Source organism: Rhinolophus ferrumequinum, chromosome 12 (assembly GCF_004115265.2).
Source record: "Rhinolophus ferrumequinum isolate MPI-CBG mRhiFer1 chromosome 12, mRhiFer1_v1.p, whole genome shotgun sequence".
In the NCBI taxonomy this organism is placed as follows: Eukaryota; Metazoa; Chordata; class Mammalia; order Chiroptera; family Rhinolophidae; genus Rhinolophus; species Rhinolophus ferrumequinum.
The window spans coordinates 64,834,312-64,851,236 of NC_046295.1; the positions used below are offsets into that span (position 1 = coordinate 64,834,312).

At 41.9% G+C, this 16,925-nt stretch overlaps 1 protein-coding gene across 1 annotated transcript in view; it reads left to right on the forward strand.

Moving 5' to 3' along the window:
* Positions 1-16,925, forward strand: part of SNX30 (sorting nexin family member 30) — a 96,468-nt gene that overhangs the window by 61,201 nt on the left and 18,342 nt on the right. Inside the window, exons 5-7 of the mRNA XM_033122288.1 lie at positions 1,902-2,097; positions 3,529-3,728; positions 16,067-16,153. Of these exons, the coding sequence (XP_032978179.1) occupies positions 1,902-2,097; positions 3,529-3,728; positions 16,067-16,153 (483 nt within the window). The remainder of the gene's footprint in view (positions 1-1,901; positions 2,098-3,528; positions 3,729-16,066; positions 16,154-16,925) is intronic.

Genomic DNA, 16,925 nt, shown 5'->3' on the forward strand with positions numbered 1-16,925 from the left:
CAGGTACTTTTCAGTTTTCTTTTTCAAAATGGCAAAATTGAGAAATATTTACAGATTGCATCAGTTGACATTAAAGCCATTATAGAGGATGCCATTCTCCAGACAGTGGAAACCGCATGGCATAATCCTTTAGTGTTTGAATTTTTTTTAAAACCTCAGTTGGCATTTAGCCTCATTGGTGATATTCCCGTTCATCTTCTCTTTTTCACTGGAGGCCTTTTGCCCCATAGGTCAAACTTGTGTTCTTTTTTAAAATAAGTATTGCCTGGTGAACGGATCCTCAGATATAGTTCTTTCAGCTTATACAGTAAGTAAACTCCATTCTGTTCCCCAAAAGCACAACTCACTGATTTACCCAAAGTACAGGCCCACTGTCCAGGCAGGCCTTCAAGCTTAGTCATTTTTATTAAACAGAGAGAGGCAAGGGTGGTGGGGAGACTTAGATCCCAGGTCACAGGAATCTGGGCCCTTCTAGAACTAGGAATTAACATTCTGTTTGTATAAATAGGAAGGGATGTGTGTGTGATTTATCTGTGGGCCAAGCAGTATGAAATAATTTTTAAAAATGTCCTTGCATGTCTTAATCAACATCCAACTTCATGTGAGTAAGGGGAGTTAGCTTGTGTAAACTGAACAAATTCTAGCCCTAGTTGAGTTTTGCTTGCTGAACTATATACACTGAATGACCCCATGTTTTCTATATTTCTTTTTTCTTTTTAATGTTGGTAAAATACAGAGGGTGCCAAAAAAAAATGTATACACGTTTTAAGAAAGGAAAAAACTGTATTAAAATTGTAATACTCAATATATACCGATAACAAAAGATGAATACAAGTCACGTTTGACTTCTGCAATTACAAGAGGTGCTCAAAGTGGTTACCATCCGCATCCAGACACTTTTGATTATGAAGAACTACTGCTTGAGCAATGTTGACCAAAGTGTCCACTTGTATTGCTACACATGCAGTTTCAATTTCTTCCCGAAGTACCACCAGTGTAGCCGGTTTTCTATGGTATACCACATCCTTTAAGGTCCCCCATAGGTAGAAGTCAAGGGGTGTTAAGTCAGGAGAATGTGGGGGAAAGTCAACCACACCTCTTCGTTCTATCCATTGTCCTGGCAAATTCTCATCAAGGTAAGCTCTCACGTCTCTGTGGAAGTGCAGTGGGGCGCCACCTTGTTGGAAGTAAAATCGGTCATTCCCAAAAACATCTTTTGAGCGAGCATCATACTACACATTGCTACCATAATTCAGTTCAACTTTGAAAAGTAATACATACATAACATGTCTTAAAATGTGTGTACATTTTTTTGGCACACCCGTACACATAACAAAATTTACCGTCTTAACCATTTGAAAATAGACGGCTCATAAGTATTAAGTATATTCACATTGTTGTGCAACTAATCTCCAGAACTCCCCAGCTCCCCATCTTTTCCTCCCCCCAATTCCCCCATCTTTTCTTTTAACACATCATGAATAACTTGGTCTTGTTATTCAATTACCCACTTACATGTTCTGCCACTGCAAATGCAGAAGCATGCCTCTTCCTTATGATGACTTGATCTTATCACAAACTAGAAGTGTCTTGAAGAATCCACTCATGCTGGGAGAGGTAGGGGACACTCAGTATCAGCTACGTTGAGATCAGTGTTTTCATCTTCAGCAGAATGGGTGCAGCCATCATATAGGTACTGCTGAATAACTATAAAAAAATATTCAAGGTGTTAATTAACTTGGGGAGGACACACTTTTGTGTCTGTGGTTAGGTCCTCTCACTCAGCTCCTTATTTTCTGAGTCCCCCATTTACAAAAAGCAACTGCCGAAAGGAGTTGGTTTACTGAGTCCTGGCTGTGCGAGTGATTGAGCCCTTTGAGTTTGTTCATTTGTCATCTTAGGACCTGAATGCCTACAAGAAGCAAGGCATGGCGTTGCTGACCAGAGTGGGCGAGTCCGTCAAGCATGTCACCGGAGGCTACAAGCTTAGGAGTCGGCCTCTTGAGTTCGCAGCCATAGGAGAGTACTTAGACACATTTGCCCTCAAACTGGGAACCATAGATCGGATAGCCCAGCGGATCATCAAAGAAGAAATAGGTGAGCTCTTTGTTGAGATCTTGTCATGCCCAGGGACAACATTTGCAGAAATGGCATTCATGTGTGCTAAGCAGAGTCAACTGCAGAAATGCTGGAGTGACAGAACTAGAACTTTACTTATAAAACTAATAAATAAATACAAGAAGGGGAGCTGGTAGTTGTGACCAGAGTTTAATTTTGCGCTCCATCCTTTGCCCTGTGTTTCAGCCTTGTGTTTGCTTTCCCCAGGACAAACAACCATGTCTGAGCCTCTAGACTTTCCCACTTTTCTGTTTCTTAACTTCAGCTTTCAAAATGGAGACCTTCACTCAACTTCCCTGCATTCATAGAAATGATCATTTAGAAAAACAAACTTACGTATCTTTTTCAGCAGAAAGATGGTTCAAAAGGGTGGCATGGTGACTTGTGTGTGCCGAAATTATGATCCAAAGGAGCCTTCAGACTTGAAATTGACTCATCTACCCCATCCCTGCTGCATTTAAAACCCACTTGTTCTTACCTGGGAAATTACGAGGCGTTTCTTTATTCCTCCTGGTCGTGGCCACCAGTTCCTTCCCACCCCTCTTGTGGTCACTTGCTTTTCTGTATCCCAGAATTTTGGGGCCTTTGACTTCCTATACACCTGTAAGCCAGACAGACCTTGAACCATGTTAATGATCATGCTGACACGTGATGTGAAACACATTAAAAAGAATTCACCAGTAGTTGCCATCCATTGGTTACTAAAAAAATGGTAACAGCATTTTATTGTCCTGGCAAGAATCCTGGTGACAAATAATAGGCCAGATTTTCTTGTTCCCTGTGCTTTAATTCTCATTTACCCACCGATGGTGTCATGTGGGTACTGCAGATTTTGGAGATAGCTTTAGGTACCATGCACACCGAAGGACCAGTTGGAGTGAATTCTGTTGGGACCAAGGTGTTGGGGTGATGCCTGAGTGAGAGAGTGAGTCTGCCTATGTAAGACCACCTCCTGTATCAAATGTTTTCTAGAATTCTATTATGTTTCCATTGTGAGTGGGTTTTTTCCCCCCCTTTTAAAAACGTCCCCTTAGCCCTATATGAAACTCTGCACCCACTGCTTCACTGTGTGGGTAGGAGAGTAGTTATTTTTTAAGCTATTTGGTGGCTATAGCTCCTATGACTTTTCCCCAGAAGGCATTGTGGTCTCCATTATTCAGAGGCATGGCATTCCCATTATGGTGTGGAGTTGATTAATGTTATGATGTAAGCTGTAACATTAGCTTTTCAAGATTAAAAATATTATGTTTTAAGCAGTGTTATTTTTAAAAGAGAGTGTGCTCAGGTAGGTGACTGGCCAAGGAAACACATCTTAATGTAGAGAGAGCTCTTGGCTGCAGTGGTTATTGAGTCACTAATACCAGTGATTGCTGCCCAGCCAGATCTTACTGATTTCTCTTCCACCTTTAGAGTACCTTGTAGAGCTGAGAGAATATGGGCCTGTGTACTCCACGTGGAGCGCCTTAGAGGGGGAGCTGGCTGAACCTCTGGAGGGTGTGTCAGCTTGCATCGGAAACTGCTCCACAGCTTTGGAAGAGCTGACAGATGACATGACAGAAGACTTTCTACCTGTACTCAGGGAATATATTTTATACTCTGACTCCATGAAGGTAAGCTGGCTCATTTCTTGTGCACTTAGGTATTTTATTGTAGTCATTATCAAAAAACTAATTAACTATTGCCTATTTGCATGTGGTACAGGTTTTCTTCTCCCTGGGTAGGCAGCATCAGAATATGACTAACATTATGGACATATAAATAGAACCCATGGTGAACCAAGTATGTGATTATAAAAATTAAATAGTTTGGAAGAAATTCTTATTAGTGTTCACTAAGAGTTCAAGGGGGTATAAAATCTACTAAACAAAAACAGGATGCTATTGGAAAAGGACAAATCGTAATTAGAGCTTTTGGAAGTTAAAACATGATTGCTGAAATAAAATTGAAGAGTAAAGTTGGAAGATGAAGATGAAAAAACCTTGGAAAGTAAAACAGACAAAAAAGTAGTTGAAAAGTGAAATAAAAGTGCAAAAATACTGAAAATGTGGAAGAAAGACTGATAAGAGACATACAGGATAGTCTCACGGGTTCAGTATCTGACTCTGAAGAGTTCCTGATTGCAAGAACAGTGAAAACTGAGGGAAGGAAATTATGAAAGAAATAATACAAGAAAATCTTCCAAAGCTGAAGGACATGAGTCTTCAGATTAAAAGGACATTTTAATTGCCCAGCAAAAGAAATGAACAGAGAACCAACCCAAAGCATATGATTAATATTTTAGAACAAAAATGATAAGGATCAAATACAGGATCAAGTGCTTTAATGCCCACACCAGAAATTGCCCCAGCCTGTACTGGTTGGAGAGCATAGCTGAAGGGAACTCCTATTATGGTGCCACCAGTTAGAAAAAAGGGTCAGTCTTCCTGAAAAAGATACGTGGCTCTGTATTGATCATCCCCATCTTCAAGTGAACATCCCTTGTCTACTTTCCAAAGGAGACCTCTGTGGGTAGGATTGACGAATCTCTAGAGAACCCTGTCAATCAACTTGGGTTGTAAAAATGGAAAACCAGGAAAATCATAGTGCTGTGAAAATATTCTATATCTTGAGAAGGGAAATAAAAAAAAAATCAACTACTTGTAAAAACTTTATTATTGAAAATTGCGCACCTATACAAAAGCAGAGAGAATCGTATGACGAGCTCTCATAGACCCATCACTCTTGTTCCATCTTGTTTCATCAGGTATGAAGTTTTAAGGCTCTTGATACATATTACAGTGTGGACAGTGGAAAATAGAGCCTGTTCCTGGTAGAATGAATCACTGTCTCATGTATACAGCTTTATAAGCTGCTAATAAAACACTTTCAAAGACAGCATCGGGTCTGGATCTCATGATGATCAGGGAAAATGGTATAAATTTCCTTTATTTGTAAGACGGAAATAATGGTAGTGTTGGTGATAATAAGGATAAAACTCACACATGCGATCATTAACTTGAAGCAGCTTTGTTAGTAATTACTGGAACTGAGGCTGAAAACCAAAGCTTCTGACTCCAAATTTGTAATTCATTCTCCTCTATTACATTGTGGTTTTTTTAAAGTTGAGCTCTACACATTGCATATTCAATCCTGTGGCTGAAACAAGCATAGGAAGGCATCCTGGGTGGGGGATGGGCAAAATGGGTGTCTGGGGGGGTCAAAGGTACAAACTTCTAATGATAAAATGATAAGTCATGGGATTCAGTGTACAGCATAATGACTGTAGTTGATACTATATTGTGTATTTGAAAGTTGCTAAGAGAATAGATCTTAAAAGTTGTCATAACAAGAAAAAAAATTGTAACTACGGTACGTGTGGTGATGGATGTTAACTAGGCTTATTGTGGTGATCATTTCACAGTATATACAAATATCAAATCATCATTTTGTATACCTGACATTAATATAATGTTATATGTGATTTATATCTCAATAAAAAGGCATCCCGACTTGCTTAAAATGAACCAGAATACTTTGCTTTACTTATAAAGTTAATAGTATCTGTTTTTGTGAACAGATACTATCCTTGAATTTATCTCATCAAAAATGCTCCACAGTCCTGGGACATTAACAGTACATATTACTTTGTTCCTGCATGTGGCAAGTATGTTAGTACTTAATATATTTATTTTTACCTGAAGCAGGAATTTAAATTGTCATTTACCAAGGATTTATCTGGCATCTTTATTAAAATATTACACAGTGAGACAAGCTTGTGTGAGTAATTGAAGTTGCACATCAAAGAAACATTTATGTTTCCTCTCTTTCTTCACCCCAGGTGTTAAGCATATGTATAAAGTTTCTTGTTTACTGAGGCTGAACAAATGTTAAGCAGGTTAATCAAGCTGGGGCTGGGAGAATGGGATTGTATATAGTGTTGTCTGGGAAAGGGCACTGGAGAGGAAGTGTTGATTGGCAGTCTCTGAAACCCTAGCTCTGCCCTGGGTGAGCTGAGTTAAGCCCAGTTAGAAGAAATGAGGCCTTATGCTCCCCATCTTTCCTTTCCAACAGTAAAACACGTCTGTAGTGGTCTGGGCAGGACAGGAGTGACCTGATGGCAAAACCACGGCTGCATGTAGAATTGTCAGGGTCCAGACCCTGGGAGAGTGAGCAGTACCTTAAGCGGCTCCCCTGCCTTTTAACATTGCTGCTTTTTAAGAATTCTTAACTATATTTTATTCCTCAGAGAGAGAGTCGTATAATCCCACTTCCAAAATAATTTTCTGATTTTAAGGTATAAATAGGACAGATGTTATAGAGTATGAAAACTAAACCTGGAGTAAAGGGCTTGCTGCAGACCTGTTGTGAAACCTGTTCTTGTCAACTACCGAATGGTCTTCAGGACTGAGAAAGCCCTGGTCTTGCTCAGGTAGGAAGACATCGGTGTGCTGACATTGTGTCAGTCTGCTCTTTCTGTGACAGCCATGCAGGAACCAAAGTGAGAATTTGTCCTCATTTGGAGTCAGGCCTGTGCCTTAGGAGTTTGAAGTAGTTGGGTGTTGGATCCATGGAGAAAATGCTGGAGATCAACGAAACCCTCTCCTACTGGGGCTAAGGTTGGAGTTCCTCTCTGAGGTTAGAAAGCTCATCTTGTCTGTCTTGCTCATTTTATAGATGAAGAAGCAGAGCCCCACAGGTAAACCTTTTTCTCTGTCCCATGACCACAGTTCTAATGATCGGTCGGTCACCTTGAATCTGTGTCTTTACAATGGCCAAGAAAGAAACCAGATAAGCTCCTGCTTTTCATGGCTGAGTCTCAATTGTGTCTCTTTAAGTGCAACTGTGATTAGGTACATTCTGTTCCCTTTGGAGGCAGAGAGAAAGCACAGAAAAACGAGGGCTGTTATCACGCCATGTGGAACAGGTGGACAATACTCAATGAACAATGAGGACAGTTTTTCCCAGAAAGATGGTTGAAGATGTGTGTTCCAAGGGTGCTGTGGGGCGAGAGAACAGTGCCAGAGAGGGATGGTAACAAATTTACCCTGAGGCCCAGGACTCAAGTTAAACATGCCGTAGACATCTGCAGGTGAGTCCTTATATGGGATTTCACATCCTATACATGGTATGTATGTAAAACGAGGATAGCGGTGGGCTGGGAGTATCTTAGAGTTTTTCCCAAATTTCTGGCAATGCAAAAAATTTTAAGTTCTGGTGTCATGATGACCAGCCAAGCCATGAAGAAGCTTTAACTAAGGTTAGGGCACAACCATTTCATTTCCTATGCTGTCTTATTCATAGAAGGTGGTCAGCAAGTATTTGATTGAATTTGGGGTTTTTACAGACAACCTCCCTCCCCACTCTGGTTCAAGCCGTTGTTTCTCAGTCTAGTTGTGTAGGACACAACTCCCTGGCCCATGCTGGTATTATGAGCTTTGCACTCCCCCCAGCTGAGGCAGCAGCTCATGCCAACCTTCGGCTGCTCACGGCAACCCAGGGAGAGCTGTTGTTCACAATCTTAGCTGTAGAGGGCGCAGCTCACTGGCCTATGTGGGAATCGAACCGGCGACCTTGGCGTTAGGAGCATGGCGCTCCAACTACCTGAGCTACGGAGAGATAGGTTTATGTAGAAGTCAAACAGCATGCTTATTTCAGAGGTGTTAGTGAATGACTAGGGTAAGATGAGAGAAAAGTAGGTGGTAAGGAAAAGCCACACAGAGGAAGTGGCTTCATTTGGAGACTTGAATGATGTAAATGCTTAGCTGTGCGAGGATCAGAGGATTGAGCATTTGAGGTAGAAGGAACAGCCAGTGCAAAGGTTCTAAAGCAGAAATGAGCTTGGTGTCTTTGCAGGTTAGAAAGGCCAATGTGAGTGGAGCCCAGTGAACAAGGGAGAAAGTGGGAGGAGGTGAGGTAAAAGAGATAGGTGGGGGCCAGGACATATAGTGGTATCTTAAAGGCCATGGTTGGTAACAGTCTGGATTTTATTCTTAGTAGGAATAAAAGGGAAGCTGTTTGGTTTTATGCAGGGGAATGACAGGATACACTTTTTACTTTAAGAAGACAACTAGTGCTGCAGTATGGAGAATGGGTTGTAGAGAGTGAGAGTGGAGGTAGGGAGATGATTTAGGAGACTGTCAAGTGGCAGAGGGCTAAGGTAGTGGAACTTGGACTACGGTGATGGAGAAGTGGGTGGATTGGGGGTATGTTTTGGAGGAGGGGTCATCTGGACTTGCTGCTGTATCAGTGTGAAGTCAGAAAGGAAGGAATTGAGGAGGACTCCTGGGTTCTGGCTTCAGCAACTGTGTGGACCGTGGTACTATTTATTGGGTGAGGAAGTCTGGGAGGAATAGATTAGGTAGCTGGGAATCAAGTGGTTTTGGCCATGTTGAGTTCAAAAATACCTATTAGTCATTAAAGTAGAGATGTCATGGCAGCTGGTGATGAGTTTAGTCCAGCGTGCAAAGAGAAATTTGGGAGTCATCTTTATATGCATTTAAATGGGTTTATGTAGAAGTCAAAGAGCATGCTTATTTTATTTATTTATTTATTTATTTATTTATTTATTTATTTATGATAATCTCTGTATTTATTTTTTAACCATTACCCATTTTTATGTTAAGACATCAGCTATATTGAGTTTACCTTCCAAAGCATTCCCTGGTTCGATAGGCACATCTATGTTAAGTGAATCAGTGCCATTTGAGTCCTTTTAGACATTATTTTTTCTTGCAGATGTCCATCCTAGAGCCCTCACCATCATCCTAGGACTTTGTCTTTACAAAGAGCATGCTTATTTTAGATGGCATTTAAATCTATAAGAGTTGGGGAGATCATCTACCGTGTTTCCCCAAAATAAGACCTAGCCGGACAATCTCTTTTGGAGCAAAAATTAATATAAGACCCGGTATTATATTATATTATATTATATTATATTATATTATATTATATTATATTAGGTAAGACCCTGTCTTATATTATAGTAAATTTAGACCAAGTCTTATATTAATTTTTGCCCCAAAAGACGCAGTAGAGCTTATTGTCCGGGTAGGTCTTATTTTCGGGGAAACACGGTAGTGGTGAGATTGAGGTAAATAGGCTAGGCCTGCGCCCTGAAGCAATATTTAATGGTCTAAAACCTACTGAGGAGGAGGAACAGTAGACAAGGAGCCTGAGAAGGAGTGGTCAGTGTTGTAGGAGAAAAAAGGTAGAGGATTACCTCAGTGAAGCCAAGAGAAATGTTTTTAGGAGGAAGAACATGATAAACAGAGACCACTGGGTTTTTAATAATGTCACTGGTGATCATGATTAGAGCTCTGAATGTGGATGCAGAAGTTTAAGTTTAAAGACAGAGTTTGCCTTTGAGTAGAAATACTTAAATGCCAACTATTGAAGTGTAAGAGGGTTTCTTTAGCCTGCCACCTTTCCCAGGGCCACAAGGTGGCACTAACGAGTCAAGTAACTAGTTTAGGCTTTAGGTTGACCAGTTCTGGTGCTTTTCAAAAACTGAAATAAAAAGGACATTTTCTAAAAGATTGAGTGGGGGGAGGGAGAGATCCTCCTTCCTAAATAAAAGTGATTATAGATTAAGGTCCTAATTCCTTGAAAATATGAAAAAGTAGGATGTAGAAATGTACATGATCTCAAGTGTTTTAAAAAATTAGAAAAATGTAAAAATTAAAGCTCAGATTCTCAGTGATGGCAGACTGAGTATATTTTTAAACTTCCTCTTCTTCATGAAATTGCACCGAAATGACACTAGAATGATTTTTGTTTTAACGATATAAACCTGCAAGGACAAAGTGATAGTAGGGGAAAGAACAGCAATACAATTGGAGACTGGAAAATAAATTTAGAGGTGATAAATAGCTCAGGTGACTGAAAAACACTGCCTTTGAAGCTGACTGTGGGGTAAAACTAAGAAGCCACCTGGTTTACACTGTGCAACTCTTCAAAAAGGACAGGAATTAGCAGCACCAAGTACCCCTGGGACTGAGGAAGAGACGGAGCTAAAGAGAAAGATTAGCCAGGAGTCTAAGAAGCAGTTAGCGCTTCTGATTCTTTTCTCTCTCCTCACACAGAGGCTACTGTCCCTTCTCCACTCTGGCAGAACTGGAGGTATATTCTCTGCAGGGGGTAAAATAGAGTCTCTGGACCAAGGGACAGTAGGCACAGCTGAGGGTGGGGGCTAAAATCCTAAAATCAGGATTTTAAGTAAAAGGTAACTGAATCCTGAGACTCTTCATCGTCTTCCTCTACTTGGCTTTCAGCCTTATATCTTCCCTGTGGGTATTACAGAAGCCTTTTCTAGAAAATCTGAACAGGCCAGGACAAGAGACTAGATATACTGATGTTGATACTGATATTGGAGGAATAGGGAAGACCCTCAACAAAAGGACCCAGCAGAATCCCTATGGACAACTGTCAAGAAGCCCTTGATGTGCAGAGCTTTCAATCAGTTTTTTCGTGTTTCCCTCTTGGATAAGTGGGCAGACAAGTCTCCAAGTGTTTAAGAGAAGATTCTAAGATGAGCATCAAGTAAAACAATGAAAACAAAAGCATATTGAGTGAAACATCATGGAGGGAGAAGAAAATTTCCAGGAAAAAAAGTTAATATTTTCTGAAAGAGAAGAGATATCACAGCCATAAAACAAGAATTTTTTTTTTTTTTTTTTTTGTAATTCAGAGAACAAAAAGCTCACAGAAATTAGGACCATGATAGAAATGAAAGAAAAAAAAATCAATAGAAGAGTTAGAAGAAAAAGGAAATGACATATAAAGTGAAACAAAAAGACATGTGGAGGATCGAAGAGGGAAATATGAAAGTGAAAGGACTAGATCATAATATTCGGCATCTGAGTAACAGAATGCCAGGAAGGGAAAACAAAGAAATGGGGAGCATCGAAGAAGTCATTTGAGAGAAAAGACTAAAAGTGAAGACAATGTGTTACTGGTTGTACCTGAAAGATGACATTTAAGGATGCCTTTCCCACTCCTGTACATTTTTCTGTATTTTCCAATTTTTAATAACAAATATCTTTTAAAATTAGGGGGAAATATGAGCTTTCCATATTATCAATATTGCCCTAGAACACTTCACTCACAGGTGGTCCTGTTTTCAATATGATGACTGTGTAAAAGGAGCATGTTTAAAGGGACAAACTAAATTCAGTCGTTTAATCTGAAATGATGTCACCACGACCAAGTCAAACTCATTTTCCTGCCTGTAGGAAAATGCTCTCCTAGAGGGCCACCCAAAAAGAGGCCACAGGGCTATCTGTGTTTGGTGTTTGATTTTTATTTTCATTTGAGCTTCTTTCTTTATTACTGAGCATCCATTATTCCACATGAATTCCTGTTGGGTCTTTAGAGCTGTCAAGCCCCTGGCATACCAGAGAATGAACCATTCTGTCCTCAGTTCTCGCTTCAGAGCTGAGTTGTCCCTGCTGCTTTCCTGTTCTTTCTCAACCCAGCATCCGAATGTGTTTCTTAGAAAAAAAGACTTGAAGCTTAAAAAGCAGCAGGGACCAGAGCAGGTTTTTCGGTAAATTCTGACCTTTTGCATTGGGGCTATTTTTGGAATGTCTTTTCTTCCCCCTGCAAGTTTCCACGCCCTCAGACTCATTAGGAGAAGACGTGAGCATGAGTTCTGCGGGGGTGGAGGGAAATGTTGAGCTTTCCTGTTGATACTAACCATTGTGGCATTTTCTTGGAAAGAATCCAGTATAGGTGCTGAAAGCCAAACCACAGAGTGTACCGACTTCCAGATCCTCTGTCATTGTAGTTTAATATTATAGTTTGCAATCCACATTTTGATAAGTACCATATTTCCATTGTTTGCCTGTTATTATGGATAAATTCAAACATATACAAAAAGAAAGTGGAAATATAACGATCCCCCATGAACCCATCAGCTAGCTCCAACAGTTGTCCTCTCATGTTCCATCTTGTTCTACTACCCAACCCCTCCCAACCCCCATTCCTGAATTGTTTTAAAGCAAACCACAGATATCATATCGTTTCATACAAAAATATCTGGTACATATCTCTAAAATACAAGCATTCTTTAAAAAAAAAAAAGAACCACATTATCATCACACCTAAAGAAATTTTTTTCTTATCCTCAAATATCCAATTAGTATCCAATGTCCTCAGTGGTCTCAGACACTATTTGTATAGTTTTTTTTCCAGTCAGGATCCACATAAAATCCATGCATTGGTTGGTATGTTTCTTACATATTTTTAACAGTTTATTTGTTAAAGAAATGAGTCATTTTTTTCACTTTCTATTTTAAAAGAAGGATAGTGAAGTTCCTTATTACTAGGACCATTTTGAAATCATGATGAAATGCTCTACTTTTAAAGAATACAGTGTTTGAGAGAGATTTAGTCCATGTCTTGAATTAAAAGTCACCTTGTCATTGAGGCCCTCCCTGGCCACTCTGTGTACAAGTCCACCATCTTCCAAAACTTCGACACTTCATATCCTCCTTTCCTGTTTTACTTTCCTCCTCAGCACCTGGCATTACCTTGCACACTATTTATTAATATATTTTACTTGTGTATTGTCTGCCTCCCTCCAGAATGGAAGCTCCATGAAGGGTAGGGTTTTGTGGGTTTTGTGCTCTGCTGTATCCCCAGCTCCTGGGTAGACGCATGAAGAAACATTACAGCAGGACAGAGACAGAGTGAAGATGGCTATGTAGAGGAGGTGCGAAGGGATGCAAAGGGATGCAAAGTGTAACGAGGAAAGTATCTCCATACATGGCACCATTTTGATTTTGTGTATCCACTGGAATCAGAGAGTCCTATCAAGTTCTGTGAGAAGCTCAGATGATGAATACCTTTTGCTTGTCACTCAGTGATGGGGACACCTCTCTGTCAATGCTGACTCCGTCTGTTGGCCCTTTCACCCCATTGCAGATTCAGGTCCCATCAGCCATTGGCTGGTTGACCAGTTTTATCAACAGAGCCTGTGGTGTTTGGTGTGGGAGGCCAGTCCTTTCAGACCATCACCAACAGTGTGCAAAGGTACTCTCAACAAGGATGGTAGTCTTGAAGAGATTATCTTGATTCAAAACATGTTTCCCAACCTTTAGTGTGGTTGCATTGCAGTCAGACTGGGAAACCACAGCTCTGCTGGAATGCAGCAGGAAAAGCCTGAGTGAGTCACCACTGTGGTATTAGCCAGTGGTGTGGCCTCAACCAGGTCCCTCCACCGAACCTTAGTGTTCTTGTATATAAAATGGGGTTGATACCCTTTCCATTCTGCAGGGTTGTTTCATTACAGCAGGGTTGTGAGTTTTCCGCTGTCCAGTGATAGCAGGGATATTAGCACAAATCCACCAGTCAGCCTACATGTGAAGGCAGCATTCTGGCCACTCCAGGTGACGTTAAGGATAACAATGGCTGAGGAGACAGATGGCCGGCTCTCCTTTGGGCCAGGGAAGGCCCAAGCTAACTGAGGAAGGGCTATGGCTGAATCTTGGGGCCCCTTCACCTACTTTGTAGGTAGGAGAGGAGATGCCCTGGGGCTGTTTCAGCTGTGTGGAGCTCACACATCTCTCACCGTTCCTTCCCACGCGGGGGCCTTGGCAACCTCAGCAGTTCTTACCACACTGGCAGAATTTGGCATTGGGACCACTCATCTGTGTTCCTGTTCCTCGCCTGGATATGTGTTTTTTCCTGTAAGATGTGAGGCATCCTGTGGACGGAGGATGTGGCAGTGATACGGATTCCAGTGGTCCCCCTCCCTGCTGTTTCATTGCTCCTTGGGATAGCACATTGGCATCTCCAAGGATGGCATCCTGTGTTTATTCCTCTAGAGTGGAGATTATGATTTGTGGTATCAGACTAGTAGATTTAGACTTTTCTGGATTCTACGAAGTCCAGAAAAGACCCCTGATTTTTTTTGTTGTTGTTAAAATTTGTTTACTGGGGAATATTGGGGAACAGTGTGTTTTTCCAGGACCTACAAGTCAAGTCATCGTTTTTCAATCTAGCTGTGAAGGGCGCAGCTCAGCTCCAAGTCAAGTCATTGCTTTCAATCTAGCTGTGGAGACCGCAGCTCAATGGCCCATGTGGGAATCGAACTGGTGACCCTGGTGTTGAGCACTGCACTCTAACCAACTGAGCCATCCGGCTGCCCCAAGGACCCCTGATTTGTTTGTTTGTTTGTTTTACTCTAGATTTGTGCTGTCCAATACAGCAGCCACTAGCCAACGTGGCTATTTAAATTCAAATTAGTTAAAATTAAATTAAAATTTAAATCCAGTTGTTCAATCACACCAGCCATATTTCAAGAGCTCAATTGGCACATAGGGCTGGTGGTTACTGTATTAGATGGAGTAGAAAGTTCTATTGAACAGCACTGTAAACCTTTCTACTCCAAGGTTGATGAGTGTGGGGAGGGAACATGTGGACACTTAGGACAAAGATGAGTGGCAAACATAAGCTGTTGCAAGTTTTACCTCATGTTCTTCTCATGGTAAAACATTTCTTGAAGTCAATTCTTCAAGGGAAGACTTGAGGTGCCCTGTGTTGACATGTTCCATTAGAAGGTTGTCCCCAGAGCACTCTCAACTGCTCATTCACACATCACCTTTCAGCACATTGTCAGGGACACAGGATGCCCACTGCTCAGCCAGGAAAAGGCTCCTCCTTCCCACCTGACTTCATGCTCTGCTGGAAGGTCGCTATGGGAAAAGTGCAAGATTAGAAACTTTTCTAGCAATGTGTGACTTCTGAGTTAGCAGGAAAGAAAATTCTTACCACTCTTCGTTTGCTATTTCTAATTCTACTAAAAGGAGACAAAAAGAAACCCTTGGATGAAACATGCTTTTCTAGAATGTTGGCTGCAAGCTTTTCGGTTCCACCTGGTGGCATCTTCGCAGCAGAGCCAGGACTAGGTGATTCTGGGTGACATTCATGCTCAGGGGCCAACCCTGTACTTGCACAGGACCAAGAGTGAGTGTCTCCTTAAACTTTGTGTCCTGGGCACCTGGTTTTCACCCAAGGCCTGTCCAGGCTGGCTCTCTGTGGGCCCATTTACTGCTCGCCACATGTTTGTTTGCAGGGATGCTGTACTTGTACACAGCTCGCTTAGCACCTGCAGCCGCCCCGTGTGTGTCTGCAGCTCTTCCCTCAACGGAACCCCTCAGGTCGAGGCTGTATCTCTTTGCTCTTTGTCTACCTGGCCTAAGCGGAGGACAAATAAAGGGTTAATGGATCAATGAGCAAATCAGTCGGCCAAGAATGAATACAAGAGCCAAGAACTCTCCGGACTTAGACTTTTCCCATCAGCAGTTCAGAGAATGTCCTGCATGGTCACCTGCCAAGCTCCACATTTCGGCACAGCCACGTTCTCTCTGCACATGGGGAAGCCAAGAGTCCTTGCCCCACCACGGCTATGGATGGCCCATTCATCCCACTTGCCGTTCTCCGGAATTCTGTCACTTTCAGAGTCAGGCTGAGATACCGTACTAGAAAGTTCTGTCTCTGAGAATGGTTCTCCTACTCTCCTTCTTAACTCCCCTTGAAGTGGAAAATGAGTTTGAAAATTATGGATAAAATCATATTTTGTTCAAATGTGACAAAAATGTTTATATAAATTGTTACTATATTCCCTCCTGGAATTGGTTTGGAGGTATCTTAAATCTCTCTTTCACCCGAGCTCATTTCTTAGAAAGCCTTTTCTACCGGCTTTACCCTCTCTCTTCCCAAGTTGGAAAACATTTGTATGAATTAATAAACAAGTTTGCTCTTCTGCCCTCCCCATCCTCCCCCCACATGACTCTGCTTCCTCTAGAGTCCATGTCACAAGTCACAACGCAGCCAGACTGTCTCTGGAGCACATGGCTGGGCCTGGGTGCCATGATTTGGGGGAGGAATGGGATAAAGAAGCACTGCCTGGGGCTTAGAGGCCCCTCTGTGAACTCTGTTACAGGCTTCCCCTTTCTGCCTCCCACAGAGCGTATTGAAGAAGAGGGACCAAGTGCAAGCAGAGTACGAAGCCAAACTAGAAGCTGTGGCGCTGAGGAGGGAAGACCGCCCCAAGGTGAGCGAAGCTTCTGGGGGAGGGAGGGGCTGCTCCGGGCCGCAAGCTGTAACCACCACGCTGGGACCAAGCCAGCCTGGTCCCTACATACGTAGACTAACTGGTCAGTGCCAGCTGGGCTGTGTTGATGCTGTTACTTCCCTCTTTTTGCCCCCTTTTATGTCTTATTTCTGGGAGTTCCTAATGTGCACATGAGGGTGTTTTCTGCTGTTTCCTGGGTTTTTTTTTTTGTTGTTGTTAAAGACTTCCAGCTCTGCAATTCATGGGCAGTTCCTCTCTCTCTGTAAAATGGGACTGAGGAGAAAGAGGAAGAACAGTGTAAATCAGTGTTCTCAAAAGTGTGATTTGTGGACTGGTCCACGAACTGTTACTGATCCTTGATGGTTAAAGTATAGACGCTGAGAGGATGCACTTTTATAGCAACTTGACATTTGTTGAAGGCTCAAGATCAGTGTTGTCAAACGAGGGTGGAGAGGTCCTCGTGAAGCAACCTGCATACTGGTTATGCACAGTAGGACTACAGCTTGGTTGGATTGGGGGAAAAGGCCAACAAAACGGGGTCCTTTACCACAAAGTTTGAGAAGCACTTATCTAGCTCATTTATGATACCTTTCACCTCCAGTGCTCCGGGTCTGGATAGAGGATCGTAATTGTAAAAAGGCCTCTATTGTATTGGTTGCTCCTCTTTGTTGCCTTTCTCTTCCCCTAGAGAGCCAAGATGAAAAATAAGACTAATAATAGCCAACATGCAAGTGCTTACAGTGTGCTCAGC